Raw genomic sequence first — 22,992 nt, forward strand, 5'->3', positions numbered from 1 at the left:
CTCCTTTTTGAACAATTAACAAATCTCCCATGTGAGAGAAATCACCGAATTAAATGGCGCGGGAGAGGAGTCTGTGTCCATTCTAGAGCAAGGAGAAAGCGCGTCCATCAGTTGTCTCATCCTGAGCGGAGATCTACCCATCAGTTTCCAATGGTTGTTCAACGGAGCCCCTCTAGACACGTCGCGTGATGTGTCTGTTGTGACGCCCAGTCGAAAACTGAGCGTCCTGAGCATTGATTCGGTGACGTTTGAGCATGTGGGGAATTATAGCTGTCTGGCGAACAATACTGCTGCTAGGAGTTCGTACACGGCGTCCCTCCTGGTCAATGGTTAGTGGATGACTGGAAGTTGTAGTGTATGCTCGGATGCTTGGGTTAGACTGGCATTTGCCCAGTTTAGGGTCTCTTGAAGTTCTGTCTAGATACTTTTAAACATGCTTCTCACACTTTATTTTCTTCGCACTTTTTCTTATATGACCCTCATCCCCCAGACTTAGTTCTTTTTACCTCATTTCCTTGATATTGTTCCTTTTTCCACATCAAGTTCCACCGAGAATTCAGCCATTTTCTTTCGGCGAGGAGTCTTCATACTTTCTATTCTTGTCCACTCCCCATTCGGTTATAAAGTCCCGCCCAAAATTCAGCCGTTCTCTTTTGGTGACGAGCCCCTGTCGGAAGGACAGGCGACATCGGTCAGCTGTCTTGTGTCGTCGGGAGATCTTCCCCTCGCTTTCAGCTGGTTCCTAAACGGTGAGCAAATCGACGGCAGTGACGACATTCTCATCAGTCAGACAGGTCGACGCATTAGTCAGTTGAGTATCGACGCGGTGGATCACAAACACATGGGCAACTATTCGTGCGTTGCGTCAAACAATGCGTCTAGCGTTACGTACAGCGCAGAGCTCATGGTGAATGGTTAGTACCGACGAGGCGTTCCGACGCGAAGGTCGTGGAGGGGTTGCACCGCACCGGTTGGGTTTTTAGCGCAGAGCTCATGGTGAATGGTTAGTACCGACGAGACGTTCCGACGCGAAGGTCGTGGAGGGGTTGCACCGCACCGGTTGGGTTTTTCTCTTGGACCTTTCTGTTATTGGTTTCAGCTAATCGACTGTAGAAGCTCGATATATGTGTGTGCGGGTCTGGTTTTTAGATTGATATTTTTGACTTTTGATACATTTTCTTGTTCAAGACACCAATAAGTAACTTTTATCCTCTGTTGTGACACCAATAAGCAACATTTTTTGCTTGATTGAATCATTCCACAATAAATTTATCTTGACGCTCTTAAAAGTTGTTATTTGAAAATCTCCGTCAATTCGTAACAAAGAATTTTATCGAGATCGATAAAAAAGTGTTTACACCTTTAAATAAAAGTGGATAAAAGTTATTTACCCTAGTGCACATTTTGAACACTAAGCTTATTTCTAAACCTATACAATCTTGTCTTCTTCCTTTTCGCCCTTTAACCTCACCGCCCAAATGACTTTTATCCTCTTTTGTGACACCAATAAGCAAAATTTGTTGTTTGATTGAATCATTCCACAATAAATTTATCTTGACACTCTTAAAAGTTCTGTTATTTGAAAATTTCCGTCAATTCGTAACAAATAATTTTATCGAGATCGATAAAAAAGTGTTTACACCTTTAAATAAAAGTGGATAAAAGTTATTTACCCCAGTGCACCTTATGAACGCTAAGCTTATTTCTAAACCTATACAATCTTGTCTTCTTCCTTTTCGCCCTTTAACCTCACCGCCCAAATTGTCTTGGCAATCTTCACAGCACCAAAATCACCATGTTTTCAATAATATTTAGCCTGTAAAATGATCCATGTCTCTTCATGTTCACAGCACCAAAATCACCATGTTTTCAATAATATTTAGCCTGTAAAATGATCCATGTCTCTTCATTGTCTATTTACCTTGTGCTCAGATATGTTTTCGGAAAGTTCAGCAATGCTAGAGATGAGTGTCAGTATCTTAAAACAAGTAATCTGAAGTTTTTCTTCCAATTTAATGCAGTTCTTATTTTACAATGTACTTAACTTGTTACCATATAGTTAATGTGGACGAAAGACCAAATATTTAACTAGTTAAACCAAACAATGAACCCTATAACCGTCGAGTCACTTATTGCCCCCATAGTCTCTTCAGTGTCTATTTACCTTGTGCTCAGATGTGTTTTCGGAAAGTTCTGCAATGCTAGAGATGAGTGTCAGTATCTTAAAACAAGTAATCTGAAGTTCAATACGTGATCTGAAGTTTTTCTTCCAATTTAATGCAGTTCTTATTTTACAATGTACTTAACTTCTCTTTGTCCGAGGGGGGTGGACGAAACAATCCATGTCTCTTCATTGTCTATTTACCTTGTTCTCAGATATGTTTTCGGAAAGTTCTGCAATGCTAGAGATGAGTGTCAGTATCTTAAAACAAGTAATCTGAAGTTTAATACGTGATCTGAAGTTTTTCTTCCAATTTAATGCAGTTCTTATTTTACAATGTACTTAACTTCTTACCAAATAGTTAATGTGGACAAAAGACCAAATATTTAACTTGTTAAACCAAACAATGAACCCTATAACCGTCGAGTCACTTATTGCCCCCATATAGTTTCACCGAAAATCCAACACTTCTCGTTCGGCGACGAGCCGTTGTCCTATGGAGAATTCACCACCATAAACTGTATGGTATCCTCCTTTACACAAAACACGAGAAATTCGAGAAAATACTACCCATGTCTACTGAAATTTACTTGAAAGCAGCAGGAGTAGCAGGAAGGTTACCTTCTTTAATGATGTAGCTCTTTCTGTTCTTCTTTTGAGTCTGGCTGTTCTTGGAACAGGAGTTCGTTCTGACCAAATATGTCCGAATAAAGTATACAATCATGTCGCAGCATACAACCTCTTCCTTTTGGATTCTTTATTTACTGCAGCTCTCATATGTTTCCTAAACTATACCTACATTAAAAGGTTTTTAACCATTAGAAAATTGCTAGTTGTTACATTCTACTGTATAAATTCTACCTGCGTTATGTAATTTTGTTTTTCTCGCTTGTAATTTCCAAGTTCCGCCCAAGATTCAGCCGTTTTCGTTTGGTGAAGACGCTTCCTCCGTTTTGGAAGACGGTGAAACGGCTTCCGTCAGTTGTCTCATCCTGAGTGGGGATCTGCCCATTACGTTCCTGTGGCTGTTCAACGGAGCCCCCATAACTGACGCCACCCCAGACATAACCATAGCTCAGAATAATCGTAAGCTCAGTGTGCTGAGTATTGAATCCGTGACATATGAACTGCCCCCATATAGTTTCACCAAAAATCCAACACTTCTCGTTCGGCGACGAGCCGTTGTCCTATGGAGAATTCACCACCATAAACTGTATGGTATCCACGGGGGACCTGCCATTGAACATCTCCTGGACCTTCAACGGCAAACCCCTCGCTAGTTTGGAAGGTCTGACGATAGCCAAAACCAGTGCCCGGGTTAGTGCCCTAACCATAGATTCGGTAACTCACCAACACGCAGGCAATTACACATGTTTTGCTGCCAATCGAGCGGGCACTTCCACGTACAATGCTATCTTAAATGTCAATGGTTAGCTTTCACTCCCTCCTCCCCATCAGCAGTATCTTTTGGTTCATGGCAGCGTAGTTGAATGTCTTTTTACTTTTCCTTCTAGAAATGTGTGCGCTTTAGAGTAATTCGCCTTTTCTTCTTCCTAGTCTCTGAATTCCCTTTCCATTTCTTGATCCTCAAATCAATTAAGCTCCTTGGAGTCCTCCTAGTTTACTTACTTGAACAATTCTAATTCTAATAAATTGAGGAGAATTTTAGTTATTTTATAATCAATAGGTATTGTTCAGAGAGGGTTAGAATTTGAAGTCAGAAGACCAAAGTTGCAGCATAATCTGCAATCGCATGTAAAGTTGCCGATATAGTCGTTGTATCGTTCCTCATTTTGTCAACTGATTTCTGTTTCGTGCCGCCCAAAGTACTTCCCAAAGTTTACTTACTTGAACAATTCTAATTCTAATAAATTGAGGAGAATTTTAGTTATTTTATAATCAATTCTGTTGCTCAGATCAGCAAAAGGGTCACTTCTCTGACTATCGAATCTGTGAAACACCACCATGCTGGAAATTACTCTTGTGCAGCATCTAACATTGCAGCTTCGTCGTTGTACACGGCTGTCCTGTTGGTCAATGGTAGGAATTGACTGCTTAACTCTCTACACTTCTTAGCCTTTCTTAACTTCTTCCTTCTCTCTAGTCTGATATCCCCGTCTTTTCTTCCATGTTTTCCTTGTCAGTCCTTTGGTCCTCCAAGTTTGGTAGCAAGGTTTCGTTAACGTCCACCATTTGTACGTCTCGTTTTAGTTTTACCAAAAGTTGCTCCGTTCTCTTTTGGAGATGTTCCACTGGAAGCAGGCCAGTCAGCCACTCTTCAATGTACCTTGCTGGAAGGTGATCCACCATTCCAGATTTCCTGGTTGTTGAACGGTCGTCCCTTGCCGCAAGATCTCGACACCCTGTTGGTCAATGGTAGGAATTGACTGCTAACGCTCTACACTTCTTAGCCTTTGTTAACTTCTTCCTTCCCTCTAGTCTGATATCCCCCTCTTTTCTTCCATGTTTTCCTTGTCAATCCTTTGGTCCTCCAAGTTTGGTAGCAAGGTTTTGTTAACGTCCAGCATTTGTACTTCTCGTTTTAGTTTTACCAAAAGTTGCTCCGTTCTCTTTTGGAGATGTTCCACTGGAAGCAGGCCAGTCAGCAACTCTTCAATGTACCTTGCTGGAAGGTGATCCACCATTCCAGATTTCCTGGTTGTCTTAACTTCTTCCTTCTCTCTAGTCTGATATCCCATGTCCCTTTCTTCCATGTCTTTGTCAATCCTTTGGACCTCCAAGTTTGGTAGCAAGGCTTCGTTAACGTCCACCATTTGTACTTCTCGTTTTAGTTTTACCAAAAGTTGCTCCGTTCTCTTTCGGAGATGTTCCACTGGAAGCAGGCCAGTCAGCAACTCTTCAATGTACCTTGCTGGAAGGTGATCCACCATTCCAGATTTCCTGGTTGTAGTTCAGTGCTCGTTAGTGGAAGGTGATCCACCATTCCAGATTTCCTGGTTGTTGAACGGTCGTCCCTTGCCGCAAGATCTCGACATCAACTCGATTAAGATCAGTCATCGTGTCAATGTCCTCAGCATTGAGTCGGTGTCTGAAAGCCACATTGGCAACTACACCTGTCTGGTGAACAGTTCAGTTGGCAGTGTCAACTTGACTTCCAGACTCTTTGTGAATGGTCAGTGAATGCTGAGCATCGTTTGAGTTCCTGCTGAACCTTAGCTGCTCGAGTGTCTGAAAGCCACATTGGCAACTACACCTGTCTGGTGAACAGTTCAGTGGGCAGTGTCAACTTAACCTCCAGACTCTTTGTGAATGGTCAGTGAATGCTGAGCATCGTTTGAGTTCCTGCTGAACCTTAGCTGCTCGTATGTTGATTGACTTTGTGATGCGTTACTTCTTTGATTTTGATAATTTCTTGTTGATAAAGGCCGAATCCCTTTCTCAACAAGGAATTATGTTCTTTGCTAAGTAGTCTCATTTATTTACTGCACTGCACTTACATATGTATACAGATTGTTAAATAATGAACATGTTTACACATAATATCTATGTCATTTAATCTGTTGTGAACCATTATACCCCTAACAATTCTGTATACATAACTTTTATTTAATTTTTATTTTACAGAACCTCCTATTTTGATTCCTTTTAGATTTGGCTATGACGCTGAAATTTCTTGTTGATAAAGGCCGAATCCCTTTCTCAACAAGAAATTATGTTCTTTGCTAAGTAGTCTCATTTATTTACTGCACTGCACTTACATATGTATACAGATTGTTAAATAATAAACATGTTTACACATAATATGTATGTCATTTACTCTGTTGTGAACCATTATACCTCTAACAATTCTGTATACATAACTTTTATTTAATTTTTATTTTACAGAACCTCCTATTTTGATTCCTTTTAGATTTGGCTATGACGCTGCCAACCCTGGTGATTTAGTTCAAGTGACTTGCATTGCCACCAAAGGAGATGTACCCATTCGATTTTCTTGGAGATTCTCTCACGGCCGAATGCCCGCGGGCACATACGTCACACAGATAGGAGATCGTACCTCTCTGCTAATGATCTCAGCAGTGACAACACAACATCAAGGCCTTTACACTTGTTTCGCTCAGAATCGTGCGGCTTTGGTAACGCATTCTGCCCCTCTTCTTGTCAATGGCACGTGTTAATTTATTCATCTCGTCATGCTTGTCCACTGTTTGGACCCAAACTAACCAAACAATATCCTATTGTAGGAATGTTAAGACTAATTGTGCTTTGACGCTGCCAACCCTGGTGATTTAGTTCAAGTGACTTGCATTGCCACCAAAGGAGATGTTCCCATTCGATTTTCTTGGAGATTCTCTCACGGCCGAATGCCCGCGGGCACATACGTCACACAGATAGGAGATCGTACCTCTCTGCTAATGATCTCAGCAGTGACAACTCAACATCAAGGCCTTTACACTTGTTTCGCTCAGAATCGTGCTGCCTTGGTAACGCATTCTGCCCCTCTTCTCGTCAATGGCACGTGTTACTTTATTCATCTCGTCATGCTTGTCCACTGTTTGGACCCAAACTAACCAAACAATATCCTATTGTAGGAATGCTAGGAAACTATCGGGTTATTTGTAGGATTTCCGTTGTTTTCCAGTACTAATGTATTTTTGGCATCCCTGCCTTCACTAACAGGACTTTACCCTCTCATATATCTATAATTGTGCTAGGAAACTATCGGGTGATTTGTAGGATTTCCGTTGTTTTCCAGTACTAATGTATTTTTGGTATCCCTGCCTTCACTAACAGGACTTTACCCTCTCAGATATCTAACATGTCCATTACTTTTCTCTGTGTTAATAAACCTAGTGTTTATTGTATTCCAGTTGTCCTGTGCTATAGTTTTGACATTTTGCCTTGGTAACGCATTCTGCCCCTCTTCTCGTCAATGGCACGTGTTACTTTATTCATCTCGTCATGCTTGTCCACTGTTTGGACCCAAACTAACCAAATAATATACTATTGTAGGAATGTTAAGACTAATTGTGCTAGGGAACTATCGGGTGATTTGTAGGATTTCCGTTGTTTTCCAGTACTAATGTATTTTTGGCATCCCTGCCTTCACTAACAGGACTTTACCCTCTCAGATATCTAACATGTCCATTACTTTTCTCCGTGTTAATAAACCTTGTGTTTATTGTATTCCAGTTGTCCTATGCTATAGTTTTGACATTTCGGGTTTCACATTCTGCTTCATGTGTGACCGCTCTCCCTTTTGTCATGTATTGTGTTCCCTCTTGTATTGTGCGATTGTTTATAACTCTTTGTTTGTATTTTTCTTTCCCCCTCGGTGTTAATTATCTTGTTAGTGTTACCGCGTATCTCGCCTTTCCATTTCGACACGCCGTTATTCGCCGGACAGACAGCCCAGGTGGCATGTACAGTCAACGAAGGCGATTTGCCCTTGCATTTTTTCTGGACGTTCAATCACAAAGGAAATCTTCCGTCGGGCATTACCATTAATAAAATGGGTGCCAAGATGAGTGTCCTGCTTATTGACTCTGTCCAGTCTGAGCATAGTGGTGTGTATACATGCTCTGTACAGAACCAGGCTGCTACTGTCAATTACACTGACTCTCTACACGTCAATGGTACATCGTATGCTCTTAAACCAGGCGGCTACTGTCAATTACACTGACTCTCTACACGTCAATGGTACATCGTATGCTCTTTACACGTTTGCTTTTTTACAATCTCTCTTTTTTCTTATGCTCTTTACACGTTTGCTTTTTTACAATCTCTCTTTTTTTCCATTGTCATAATTATTATTACTAGTTTTCCCCTATTTTATTATCCAACTTTTGGGTTTCTTTTTGCGATTTTGATTTTTTGTTCTCTCTTTTTTCCATTGTCATAATTATTATTACTAGTTTTCCCCTATTTTATTATCCAACTTTTGGGTTTCTTTTTGCGATTTTGATTTTTTGTTATTATTACTAGTTTTCCCCTATTTTATTATCCAACTTTTGGGTTTCTTTTTGTGATTTTAATTTTTGGGTTTTTATGCTTACATTTTTTGTTTTCGCTCTACATTATCTTATTTTCTAGCTTTTCAGTTTTGACATTTTACTCAAAGATTTTGCAGCTCTCCCTACTTGTTGCAGAGATAAACATTATTATTACTAGTTTTCCCCTATTTTATTATCCAACTTTTGGGTTTCTTTTTGCGATTTTGATTTTTTGGGTTTTTATGCTTACATTTTTTATTTTCGCTCTACATTATCTTATTTTCTAGCTTTTCAGTTTTGACATGTTACTCAAAGATTTTGCAGCTCTCCCTACTTGTTGCAGAGATAAACACGAAGCCCTATACAGTTCCATCTCAAACCTATGCTACAAACTCAACTACAGTTCCATTTAGAAGATAAAGTTAACATGCTCTACAAATACATACTTGATTACTAATCTTACAGTTCTGCCGCGTATTACTCCGTTTGATTTCGAATCTCCCATCTATGCCGGAGAGGCGGCACAAGTCGCTTGTATGATTTCCGAAGGTGATCTCCCCATTAACATCACATGGAGCTATGAGCCGCACCCGGGTGTTTCTGTGAATAGAGTAGGCACAAAGGCCAGTCTGTTGGTTATTGAACACACTGGCTATGAACATCGTGGTACCTACTCTTGTACGGCCACCAACCTGGCTGGCTCTTCCAATTATTCTTCTCTCTTATATGTCAATGGTAAAGTGCTCTACATTATCTTATTTTCTAGCTTTTCAGTTTTGACATTTTACTCAAAGATTTTGCAGCTCTCCCTACTTGTTGCAGAGATAAACTAAAGGTCGTAATTACTCGCGTAAATCATCAGCATTAATACTGTGACCCTGTCCAATTCGTTGTAGTGCCCCCAAAAATCCAGCCGTTCACATTCGGAGATGAAGCTCGGGAAGAAGGAGATACAACTTCAGTCAGTTGTTTGATTCTAACTGGAGATCTGCCCATGAACATCACCTGGTTAATCAACGGGAAAGTCATCCGGCCTGAAGATTATCCGGATATATCCGTGACGCAATCCGGACGCCGGATCAGTATGTTGGCTATTGAGGCGGTCAAACATATGCACGCCGGCAACTATACGTGTTTTGCCGTCAATAATGCCGCCAATGCTTCGTTCTCTGCGGAGTTGAACGTTAATGGTCAGTTCGGCTTGGAACTTACTGTGACTTGGATGTCTTGATGTACTGTTTGTACTCATATTTTTTTAAATCTTCTTGTAAAACTGTTGAGCTTGTTTACAACTTTTTATTTTCAGAAAGATTCCTTATTTCCCTTGTAACTTTTTTCCTTGTCCAAAACATCTCTGTAGCCTACTTCCCCTTATCCTCAGGTCCTTTGGTTTGGCTACTAGCTAATGAAATTGTTTTCAATTATTCTTCCGTGGTAGCTGAATAGCTGATTGTCCTACGAACCTACAAACCGTCCTACGAACGAACCTATGAACCGAAAATATCCATTAGTGGATGTTACACAAACAAATCCACTTGAAAGAAATACACACTTATTAACTTTCTATTGCCCAATGAAATTGTTTTCAATTATTCTTCCATGGTAGCTGAATAGCTGATTGTCCTACGAACCTACAAACCGTCCTACAAACGAACCTATGAACCGAAAACATCCATTAGTGGATGTTACACAAACAAATCCACTTGAAAGAAATACACACTTATTAACTTTCTATTTTTTTAAATTTTCTTGTAAAACTGTTGAGCTTGTTTACAACTTTTTATTATTTTCCGAAAGATTCCTTATTTCCCTTGTAACTTTTTTCCTGGTCCAAAACATCTCTGTAGCCTACTTCCCCTTATCCTCAGGTCCTTTGGCTACTACCTAATGAAATTGTTTTCAATTATTCTTCCGTGGTAGCTGAATAGCTGATTGTCCTACGAACCTACAAACCGTCCTACGAACGAACCTAATGGTACTCTTTTTAAAATATCGTATTTACAGATCCCCTACTAACCTACTAACGCAAATCTAAAGTCCACAGAACTTACTAGATCATTTATTATATTAGCTTATTGAGATTTTATTTTTATGAATAAAAATTTGTTATTTTTACCAATTTTTGTATCCTTTCCAGAAATCCAGAAAACCTTAAATACTTTTCTATGACTTCTGAAGACTTCACTCATTCCTCATTTACGTTTATAGAGACGTCCTTAGGTTTTACATCTAAATATAGCTTTCTGATAGCTGAGATCAACTGGTTGTTGTGAACATTACTCAAAAGAACCCTCAAACACTATCTTTACTAAGTAGCACGTACATTTCTGTCCATTTTCTCTCAGTGCTACCCAAAGTTCAGCCGTTTTCATTCGGTGATACCCCATTTGAAGCTGGAGAAACCACATCTGTCCAGTGTTTGGTGTCTAGTGGGGATTTGCCTCTCAAAACAGTTATCCGTGTTTCTGAAGACTACTCTTTTCTCCCGACTTATGTTATGTTACCTCCTTTTTGTCCATTCTCTCTTGCCTTCTCGTTTTCAAGTCCCCCCGAAAATCCAGCCGTTCTCATTCGGTGACGATCCTCTGGAAGAAGGTGACACGTCCATCGTCAACTGTTTGATATTCAACGGGGATCTGCCAACAGTTATCCATGTTTCTGAAGACTACTCTTTTCTCCCGACTTGTGTTACCTCCTTTTTATCCCTTCTCTCTTGCCTTCTCGTTTTCAAGTCCCCCCAAAAATCCAGCCGTTCTCATTCGGTGACGATCCTCTGGAAGAAGGTGACACGTCCATCGTCAACTGTTTGATATTCAACGGGGATCTGCCTTTTATTTTTATGAATAAAAATTTGTTAATTTTTCCCAATTTTTGTATCCTTTCCAGAAATCCAGAAAACCTTAAATACTTTTCTATGACTTCTGAAGACTTCACTCATTCCTCATTTACGTTTCCACCTTTTTATGCAATCTCTCTTGCCTTCTCGTTTTCAAGTCCCCCCGAAAATCCAGCCGTTCTCCTTCGGTGACGATCCTCTGGAAGAAGGTGACACGTCCATCGTCAACTGTTTGATATTCAACGGGGATCTGCCCATCAACTTTACTTGGCTGTTCAACGCACGACCCATTCCTGCTGATTCGAATCTCGTGTCCATCTCTCAGAGTAGTAGGAAGCTGAGTGTCCTCAGCATTGAGTCGCTGACGCATCAGCATGCTGGCAACTATACGTGTGTAGCGACCAATGAGGCCGCTACCAGTAGCTACAGCTCCGAGTTGAAAGTCAATGGTTTGTGAAATGTACTTCGTGGGAGTGGGCTTGCTCCGTATTCTTTGTTACTTTCTATAATATTGTTCTCTTTTGGATTTCAATGTGTTTTAGCTTTTTTAGTATCTTATTTTAACGTTCTTCTTTAGATCTTTCTTTTCCATTACCTCCCTTCAAAATACCACTCTTCAAACTGCACTTTCCGTCCTTCAATTTCTCCGTTTCTCATGATTGTCTCCAATCCAAAATATTCCAAATGTCTCCGTCAAATGTCTGCTATCTATCTCTTAAAGAATAAGCCCCTAAAAAGTAAGCAAAATAAGGACCAATAACCAACCTAATTGCAACCAAAACCAGAAAAATACATAGGCACATATTAGTAAAAGGGTAGCACATCAAATACCGTTCTTCTTTCGTCTTCACCACCCAGTGGTTCCCAGAATTCAGCCGTTCTCGTTCGGTGACGATCCCATGGAGGCTGGGGAGCCAGCGGCCGTCATAGTTTTCCCCTACCGAGTGTTTTGGATGGATCTGCTCTGGTTGTGGTCTTAGCGGATAGGAAATGCACGCTAAGTTATGCTCTTTTTTTCCTTTCCTTCCTTACTCTTTCCTGTCTTCTGTTTTCATCCTAAACCCTCCATAGCCTTTCAACGAATGGTTCCTGACATTTTTGTTCTACCATGGTACTTTCGTGGTACATGGTACTTTCAACAGTACTTTTGAGTCCTACGAAAGATAGTATAGTTTCTAAATTAGTTGTTTCGCACCATTCTGAAGTACCAAACTCCACCTTCCAGCCAGTGGTATTCGTTGATCCTAATGCCTCCAAATGCCATCCGTTTGGTGACCTTGATTTATCTCGCTTCTAATTCCAAGTGCCGCCCAAAATTCAGCCATTTTCATTCGGCGAGACCAGTCTTGAAGAGGGCGAAACCACGTCCGTCAGTTGTCTCATCCTCAGCGGGGATCTGCCCATCTCGTTCCTGTGGCTGTTCAACGGAGCCCCTCTCGGGGATTTGAAGGACGTGTTCATCGGCCAGACCAGTCGTAAAGTGAGTGTTCTCACGATAGAGGCGGTCACCCATGAGCATGCCGGCAATTATACCTGTGTTGCCAACAATTCTGCGGCCATTAGTGAGCACGAATTCACCACAATCATCTGTATGGTACCCGTCGGGGATCTGCCACTCAACATCTCATGGCTGTTCAACAACGGGACCTTGAGTCCCACTGAGCACAATGTGGGTATCTCACAGACAAACCGCGTCAGCACGTTGACTATAGATGCCGTCACATATCAACACTCGGGCAACTATACCTGTCAAGCGTCCAACTCTGCTGGGGTGTCCAGCTATAGCGCCTTGTTGAAAGTCAATGGTCAGTGGCAGTCACCTGTAACTCAGTTGAAGGATTGCACCATTCTGTTCTTCATTTATGTTGTTCTTTATTCTCCATTTATGTAAAATGCAAATGCCTGGATGAGATTTTAGTACTGGAATACTTGTGTTTATACTGTATATTTATGTATTTTGCGACCGTAGCTGTTAATGATGTTTCAAATGAGCAATTTAAAGGAATGCTTGATCCTCGTATAAAATCAACAAGACTCGGCCCATTAAATCCTGAAGAATTCCAGCATTCCTTGCTATTGCACATGTGAAACCTAGCCCATCTTGTTTGCTTGCTGTTAATGATGTTTCGTTTCAAATGAGCAATTTAAAGGAATGCTTGATCCTCGTATAAGTCAATAATCAACAAGACTCGGCCCATTAAATCCTGAAGAATTCCAGCATTCCTTGCTATTGCACATGTGAAACCTAGCCCATCTTGTTTGCTTTACATGTACAAATAATGTTTTGTTTTATTTCTTTTCCTTTACTGAATGAAGTTCCTCCAAAAGTTCAGGCGTTTTCCTTCGGAGAAGACCCGTTAGAAGAGGGCGATACAGCGTCCATTCAGTGTTTGGTCCTCAATGGGGATCTGCCACTCAATATTCTGTTAATGATGTTCCAATGAGCAACTGCAAGCCTGCAAGGAATGCTTGATACTCGCATAAGTTAAGCAACAAGAGATTCAGCACATTAAATCCAGAAGAAATCCAGCATTCCTTGCAATTGCACATGTGAAACCTAGCCCATCTTGTTTGCTTTACATGTACAAATAATGTTTTGTTTTATTTCTCTTCCTTTACTGAAGTTCCTCCAAAAGTTCAGCCGTTTTCCTTCGGAGAAGACCCGTTAGAAGAGGGCGATACAGCGTCCATTCAGTGTTTGGTCCTCAATGGGGATCTGCCACTCAATATGACTTGGTTGTTTAACGGAGCACCCATTTCATCAGAGGATATATCTGTTGCTCAGAATAGCAAACGAGTCAGTGCTTTGACTATCGAATCTGTGAAACACCACCATGCTGGAAATTACTCTTGTGCAGCGTCTAACATTGCAGCTTCGTCGTTGTACACGGCTGCCTCGTGCAGGGTCCGGAATGCTGCTGGCGTTGCTGAATTTACAGCATTGCTCAATGTTCACGGTATGCACTGTTTCCAGAATTGCTAAACAGTTTGGCTTCTTGTGTTTGTTTCCTCCTTCCTAGTCTTTACCGAGTTTATGGAGAAGAGGGTTTGACTGAAATACTGAATAATGAATTGTCTTTTTGGAAAATTCAACAGATTTCAGGATCTCCTAAAATTTCAATATGTAAAACCTCAAATCCTCTTCTTCACACTCACATCAAGTCTTCCTCTGAACAGTTTGGCTTCTTGTGTTTGTTTTCCTTCCTAGTCTTTACCGAGTTTATGAAGAAGAGAGTTTGACTGAAATACTGAATAATGAATTGTCTTTTTGCAAAATTCAACAGATTTCAGGATCTCCTAAAATTTCAATATGTAAAACCTCAAATCCTCTTCTTCACACTCACATCAAGTCTTCCTCTGTCATACATACCACTCCAAACATTTCATCAACCTGGATATTCCCCATGTTTCTCATTCTAGTTCCTCCTAGAATCATTCCGTTTTCATTTGAAGAACCAATTTTTGCCGGAGAGTCTGCACAAGTGACTTGTCTCATTTCGCAAGGTGATAGTCCCATGAATATTTCCTGGAAATTTTCCGGAGCTGAAGACCTAGCAGCGCTAGCAAGTGACTTGTCTCATTTCGCAAGGTGATAGTCCCATGAATATTTCCTGGAAATTTTCCGGAGCTGAAGACCTAGCAGCGCTAGAATCAATTAAGCTCCTTGGAGTCCTCGTAGTTTACTTACTTAAACAATTCTAATTCTAATAAATTGAGGAGAATTTTAGTTATTTTATAATCAATAGGCATTGTTCAGAGAGGGTTAGAATTTGAAGTCAGAAGACCAAAGTTGCAGCATAATCTGCAACCGCATGTAAAGTGGCAGTCATTTGCTCATCGATGCGGCAGGATCTCAACACCGAGGCAATTACTCTTGCTTTGTCAACAACATCGCAGGCACCATTCACTACACAACCTCTCTCAATGTCCACGGTATTCCCTCGTTTTGAGTTTTGTGTGATGTATTTTGTTCATATTTTGTTTTGATTCAAAAGCAAACCCTTATCCATTGTCCCCAAGTGTTATTCTTTATTGTATTCCTACTTGATGTCCGTATCCTCTTTTCCTCAGAACTTACCCCACACCGTTCGGCTTACAGTTACAGCAGAACGTCTACCAAGCTAAATCCCAAGTCAAACCCTCTCTCACGTACTCTTCCTTTTCTCTTTATAGTTTCCCCTAAAGTCGTTCCATTCTCGTTTGAAGAGCCGATTTTTGCCGGCGAATCAGCCCAAGTCACTTGTCTCATACCACTCCAAACATTTCATCAACCTGGATATTTCCCATGTTTCTCATTCTAGTTCCTCCTAGAATCATTCCGTTTTCATTTGAAGAACCAATATTTGCCGGAGAGTCTGCACAAGTGACTTGTCTCATTTCGCAAGGTGATAGTCCGATGAATATTTCCTGGAAATTTTCCGGAGCTGAAGACCTAGCAGCGCTAGGAATAGCTGTTCAGAGTTTAGGACGCAAGGGCAGTCATTTGCTCATCGATGCGGCAGGATCTCAACACCGAGGCAATTACTCTTGCTTTGTCAACAACATCGCAGGCACCATTCACTACACAACCTCTCTCAATGTCCACGGTATTCCCTCGTTTTGAGTTTTGTGTGATGTATTTTGTTTTGTTTCGAAAGCGTACCCTTATCCGTTGTCCCCAAGTGTTATTCTTTATTGTATTCCTACTTGATGTCCGTATCCTCTTTTCCTCAGAACTTACCCCACACCGTTCGGCTTACAGTTACAGCAGAACGTCTACCAAGCTAAATCCCAAGTCAAACCCTCTCTCACGTACTCTTCCTTTTCTCTTTATAGTTTCCCCTAAAGTCGTTCCATTCTCGTTTGAAGAGCCGATTTTTGCCGGCGAATCAGCCCAAGTCACTTGTCTCGTATCACAAGGTGACGAACCACTGGAGATATCTTGGAAGTTGTCCAGTCCGTACAACATCACTGACTTTACAAACTTGGGCATCGTCACTCAAAGTTTAGGAAGGCGGGGCAGTACGTTGCTCATTGAATCTGCAGAGTCGAAACATCGTGGCAATTATACCTGTGTTGTTACCAACAAAGCTGCCACCACTCTGTTCACAACTGTGCTTAATGTCCATGGTAAAAACACAACCCAGTTAGCTACTTGTCTCTTTTGTTTGATTTGTTTCTTCTACTGTACTACATATTTTAGTTTCTCTTCTTCTGTCCTGTTTTGTTTTTATTTTTAATTTTCCAGTCCTCCCAACTGAAATAGACGCATTATCTAAAACTCTCTCCCACACTATCCACATAACATGTCATTATTGAGGGCAATATCTGTTAATCTGACACATCAATTACCCACTGGTTTTTGTTGCTCCTTTTTAGTTCCTCCACGAATAGTTCCATTTTCATTCGAGGAGCCAATTTTCGCCGGTCAATCCATTCAGGTGGCTTGCTCAGTCTCGGCTGGGGATGCGCCAATCCAAATCGGATGGAAGTTCTCTGGTGCGGATATCCCGGATGATTTCGGTATCGAAACCCAAAGTCTAGGTCGTCGAGGGAGCGCCCTGATTTTCGAGTCTGCAGACTCCAAACACGGTGGAAACTATACGTGTTCTGCCACCAATGCTGCTGGGACGGTCTGCAGTGTCCGTAGTAGAGTATTATCCCTTTGCTTGGTGTTTTCCCCTTCCTAGAAGGTTTGTACAATGGTGTTACCATGTTACCTCTGCTGTATATTTAACATAGAGACCATCAACAAGGCTGTGGTGGATGCTACCATCTGACAAACCCACTCTTATTCATTGTACAATCTCTTCTTGATGTCATCAGTTCTCCTTAGTATTTATCCTTCATCATCTTATTCTCACATCTCCCTTGTTACTTCCACTGTCTCTTGGACAACCTCCCAGTAAATCATCCCTACATTGTTTGTTATTGTAGTTCAGCCCCGTATTGTGCCCTTTTCATTTGAAGAGCCTATATTCGCGGGTCAGGCGGCTCAAGTGACATGCTTGGTGTCGGAAGGTGATCTGCCTATTGACATCTCATGGACATTTCACGGCACTGTAGACATGTCGGAGTTAGGTGTTTCTATTAATCGTATCCGCTCCAAGACGAGCATGCTACTCATAGACACCAGCACCGGACAACATCAAGGCAACTACACTTGTATTGCCAAAAACAAAGCAGGCATCACACAATACACCACCACGTTACATGTCCACGGTAAACCCAACTATGGAAACTCTATGATACTTTCCATTTCTCTGGTGAAGATTTGAAATGAGTTGTATAGCAGTCACCAAATCTTCACCCCGCTACATGACCCCGCATACACCCTCACCCTCGCTCGCCCAAACATTTCGTCTGTTCACCTGCAAACCCATTTCTTCTCTCCCTTACCCAACTCCCCACTGCTACCATCTCTATTGAATGTCGACATGAATGTTTTGCCGTTCAAGCCTATCACTCTGCTATTCCCCCCTACCCTCGCGTTTGTGCTGATCCCCCTTCCCAACCTATGATTTTCAATTCTCATTTCTTTTATTTTTTTTAGTTCAACCTCAAATCGAGCCTTTTAACTTTAATCAGCAAGGCATGAACGGAGGAGGCTCCCTTAAGATCTTCTGTACGGTTAGTTCTGGTGATCCTCCTTTTGAAATGTCCTGGTTCAAGGACAATGCGTCTCTGACAAGCACGAGTAACTTCCGACGCTCTCAACGTCTTGACGATACTACGTTGATGCTGACGTTCTCACATCTGTCCTTGGATGACGCTGGCAATTACTCCTGCCTTGTATCTAGTCCTGCTGGCAACACCTCCCACTCCTCCACTCTCCAAGTCAAGGGTACTTAGCCCCGTAGCCGGGCACTGGCCCTCCATGGGTGGTTGTGCCCAAGTATAAGGACGTTTAACTGTTGTTTCTGTGTCCTAGATGTCCTAATTCAGCTCTTTAGCACTGCTGCATGACTCTTTTCGTCGCCATTTTGTTTTTACTCCTTTCTTCGATCAAAACAAGTTGTCAAGTGTCGTGTTTAGTTTCGGAAGGTGACGCACCGATTCGGATTGCATGGCAGTTTGCAAACACCGATATACCTGATGATTTTGGCATAGAAATACAGAGCTTAGGGAAAAGAGGAAGCGCTTTAATATTTGAGTCAGCTGACGCCAGACATCGTGGGAATTACACTTGCTTAGCTGCTAACTCAGCAGCCACCACACAATTCACCACCGTGCTTAATGTCCATGGTAATTGAAATACTAAAACCTTATAACATCACCCTTGTGTACGATAACATTGAAACATATTTAGTGCCATGTCTTCTTCTTTGTCTGTCTTTCTGTTCCATTTCTTTCTTTTGTTTATTTCTGTTTTTTATGTTTTTGAAGTTATTTTCTCTCTTTTCTTTCTCAAACACATGTTTCTAACACGGATCACACGCTTGTTTCGGGTCCATGTAATCTTGTTCTTAGTTTCCCCGAGGATCGTTCCGTTTTCGTTCGAGGAGCCTTTATAACTCTTTCAGTCTGCCCAGGTCACGTGTCTTGTATCGGAAGGTGATGCTCCTCTTCAATTTTCCTGGCAACTATCCGGCCAGGAGATTCCCAAGGATGGAGGAATTGAAATTCTAAGTCTCGGCCGTCGGGAAAGTAATTTAATGATCGAGTACGCGGAGTCGAAACATGGCGGCAATTATACATGTTCCGTCAGCAACACAGCAGGGACTGTTCAGTACACAACAGTGCTCAATGTTCATGGTAACTTTCATTCCTCGTGTTACTCCAACATCCTGCAGTGTCTGTAGTAGAGTATTATCCCTTTGCTTGGTGTTTTCCCCTTCCTAGAAGGTTTGTACAATGATGTTACCTCTGCTGTATATTTAACATAGAGCCCATCAACAAGGCTGTGGTGGATGCTACCATCTGACAAACCCACTCTTATTCATTGTACAATCTCTTCTTGATGTCATCAGTTCTCCTTAGTATTTGTCCTTCATCATCTTATTCTCACATCTCCCTTGTTACTTCCACTGTCTCTTGGACAATCTCCCAGTAAATCATCTCTACATTGTTTGTTATTGTAGTTCAGCCCCGCATTGTGCCCTTTTCATTTGAAGAGCCTATATTCGCGGGTCAGGCGGCTCAAGTGACATGCTTGGTGTCGGAAGGTGATCTGCCTATTGACATCTCATGGACATTTCACGGCACTGTAGACATGTCGGAGTTAGGTGTTTCTATTAATCGTATCCGCTCCAAGATATTGTGCCCTTTTCATTTGAAGAGCCTATATTCGCGGGTCAGGCGGCTCAAGTGACATGCTTGGTATCGGAAGGGGATCTGCCTATTGACATCTCATGGACATTTCACGGCACTGTAGACATGTCGGAGTTAGGTGTTTCTATTAATCGTATCCGCTCCAAGACGAGCATGCTACTCATAGACACCAGCACCGGACAACATCAAGGCACTATAATAATAATAATAGTGCTTATTTATACTGCTCGCATAGGACTGATAAGTCCCTTTACTCCAGCAGTAGGCTACTAACTACACTTGTATTGCCAAAAACAAAGCAGGCATCACACAATACACCACCACGTTACATGTCCACGGTAAACCCAACTATGGAAACTCTATGATACTTTCCATTTCTCTGGTGAAGATTTGAAATGAGTTGTATAGCAGTCACCAAATCTTCACCCCGCTACATGACCCCGCACATTGCCAAAAACAAAGCAGGCATCACACAATACACCACCACGTTACATGTCCACGGTAAACCCAACTATGGAAACCAACGCTCTATGATACTTTTCATTTCTCTGGTGAAGATTTGAAATGAGTTGTATAGCAGTCACCAAATCTTCACCCCGCTACATGACCCCGCATACACCCTCACCCTCCCATTTCTCTGGTGAAGATTTGAAATGAGTTGTATAGCAGTCACCAAATCTTCACCCCGCTACATGACCCCGCATACACCCTCACCCTCGCTCGCCCAAACATTTCGTCTGTTCACCTGCAAACCCATTTCTTCTCTCCCTTACCCAACTCCCCACTGCTACCATCTCTATTGAATGTCGACATGAATGTTTTGCCGTTCAAGCCTATCACTCTGCTACCCCCCCCTACCCTCGCGTTTGTGCTGATCCCCCTTCCCAACCTATGATTTTCAATTCTCATTTCTTTTATTTTTTTTAGTTCAACCTCAAATCGAGCCTTTTAACTTTAATCAGCAAGGCATGAACGGAGGAGGCTCCCTTAAGATCTTGTGTACGGTTTGCTATCCCCCCCTACCCTCGCGTTTGTGCTGATCCCCCTTCCCAACCTATGATTTTTGATTCTCATTTCTTTTATTTTTTTAGTTCAACCTCAAATCGAGCCTTTTAACTTTAATCAGCAAGGCATGAACGGAGGAGGCTCCCTTATTTCTAGCCTTTCAGTTTTGACATTTTACTCAAAGATTTTGCAGCTCTCCCTACTTGTTGCAGAGATAAACACGAAGCCCTATACAGTTCCATCTCAATTTTGAGTTTTGTGTGATGTATTTTGTTCATATTTTGTTTTGATTCAAAAGCGTACCCTTATCCGTTGTCCCCAAGTGTTATTCTTTATTGTATTCCTACTTGATGTCCGTATCCTCTTTCCCTCAGAACTTATCCCACACCGTTCGGCTTACAGTTACTGACAGCAGAACGTCTACCAAGCTAAATCCCAAGTCAAACCCTCTCTCACGTACTCTTCCTTTTTACTTTCTATTACCTTTACGTATAGGGAACCTATACAAGGTAATGAGAAGTATTGCAATCGGTCCAAATTTTCAAAATCGGGAACTCTTTATAGTTTCCCCTAAAGTCGTTCCATTCTCGTTTGAAGAGCCGATTTTTGCCGGCGAATCAGCCCAAGTCACTTGTCTCGTATCACAAGGCGACGAACCACTGGAGATATCTTGGAAGTTGTCCAGTCTGTACAACATCACTGACTTTACAAACTTGGGCATCGTCACTCAAAGTTTAGGAAGGCGGGGCAGTACGTTGCTCATTGAATCTGCAGAGTGACGAACCACTGGAGATATCTTGGAAGTTGTCCAGTCCGTACAACATCACTGACTTTACAAACTTGGGCATCGTCACTCAAAGTTTAGGAAGGCGGGGCAGTACGTTGCTCATTGAATCTGCAGAGTCGAAACATCGTGGCAATTATACCTGTGTTGTTACCAACAAAGCTGCCACCACTCTGTTCACAACTGTGCTTAATGTCCATGGTAAAAACACAACCCAGTTAGCTACTTGTCTCTTTTGTTTGATTTGTTTCTTCTACTGTACTACATATTTTAGTTTCTCTTCTTCTGTCCTGTTTTGTTTTTATTTTTAATTTTCCAGTCCTCCCAACTGAAATAGACGCATTATCTAAAACTCTCTCCCACACTATCCACATAACATGTCATTATTGAGGGCAATATCTGTTAATCTGACACATCAATTACCCACTGGTTTTTGTTGCTCCTTTTTAGTTCCTCCACGAATAGTTCCATTTTCATTCGAGGAGCCAATTTTCGCCGGTCAATCCATTCAGGCGTACTGTTTTAGTTTCTCTTCTTTTGTCCTTTACTTTTGTTTTATTTTTGTTATTTTTCCAGTCCTCCCAACTGGAATGACACATTCTCTGAAACTCTCTCCCACATTTTCCACATACTTGTAACATATCATTATTTACTGCGATATCTATCATGTCGTCACACATCAATTACCAACTGGTTTTTGTTGCTCCTTTTTAGTTCCTCCACGAATAGTTCCATTTTCATTCGAGGAGCCAATTTTCGCCGGTCAATCCATTCAGGTGGCTTGCTCAGTCTCGGCTGGGGATGCGCCAATCCAAATCGGATGGAAGTTCTCTGGTGCGGATATCCCGGATGATTTCGGTATCGAAACCCAAAGTCTAGGTCGTCGAGGGAGCGCCCTGATTTTCGAGTCTGCAGACTCCAAACACGGTGGAAACTATACGTGTTCTGCCACCAATGCTGCTGGGACGGTACACTACACTGCCACACTTAACGTTCATGGTAACTCCATCAATCCCTTGGGATCCACTTTCATCTCAAGTAGTGTTGTGTTTTTGTAGTAATGTTTTGATTCCAGTTTGACTCCCTCATTCACTCTTTTTTCCTCTACAAGTTCCCCACACCTTTATTCATATCTTTATTCATATCTTTGGTCACTTTTAACCTTTTCTTTTCTACGATGTCCATTGATTTCTAGTCCCTCCGCGCATTGTTCCATTCTCATTCCAGTTTGACTTCCTCATTCACTCTTTTTTCCTCCACAAGTTCCCCACACCTTTATTCATATCTTTGGTCACTTTTAACCTTTTCTTTTCTACGATGTCCCTCCCTCATTCACTCTTTTTTCCTCCACAAGTTCCCCACACCTTTATTCATATCTTTGGTCACTTTTAACCTTTTCTTTTCTACGATGTCCATTGATTTCTAGTCCCTCCGCGCATTGTTCCATTCTCATTTGAAGAACCGATATTCGCTGGTCAAGCAGCCCAAGTGTCGTGTTTAGTTTCGGAAGGTGACGCACCGATTCGGATTTCCTGGCAGTTTGCAAACACCGATATACCTGATGACTTTGGCGTTGAAATAGCTAACTTAGGGAAAAGAGGAAGCGCTTTAATATTTGAGTCAGCTGACGCCAGACATCGTGGGAATTACACTTGCTTAGCTTCTAATTCAGCAGCCACTACACAGTTCACCACCGTGCTTAATGTCCATGGTAATTGAAATGCTAAAACCTTATAAATTCACCCTTGTGTACGATAACATTGAAACATATTTTAGTGCCATGTCTCTTAATATTTGAGTCAGCTGACGCCAGACATCGTGGGAATTACACTTGCTTAGCTGCTAACTCAGCAGCCACCACACAATTCACCACCGTGCTTAATGTCCATGGTAATTGAAATGCTAAAACCTTATAACATCACCCTTGTGTACGATAACATTGAAACATATTTTAGTCCATGTCTTCTTCTTTGTCTGTCTTTCTGTTCCATTTCTTTCTTTT

The 22,992-nt window shown here is 41.6% G+C and overlaps 1 protein-coding gene across 1 annotated transcript in view; it reads left to right on the forward strand.

Annotated features, from left to right (window-relative positions):
• The window catches only part of LOC103516489 (hemicentin-2-like), a gene marked incomplete at its 3' end in the record, with an annotated part of 64,855 nt that overhangs the window by 27,076 nt on the left and 14,787 nt on the right, over positions 1-22,992 (forward strand). Inside the window, 2 exon segments of the mRNA XM_026828870.1 lie at positions 39-329; positions 627-914. Coding sequence (XP_026684671.1) covers positions 39-329; positions 627-914 — 579 coding nt within the window.

The sequence above is a fragment of the Diaphorina citri genome, unplaced genomic scaffold, assembly GCF_000475195.1.
Source record: "Diaphorina citri unplaced genomic scaffold, Diaci psyllid genome assembly version 1.1 scaffold1579, whole genome shotgun sequence".
NCBI lineage: Eukaryota > Metazoa > Arthropoda > Insecta > Hemiptera > Psyllidae > Diaphorina > Diaphorina citri.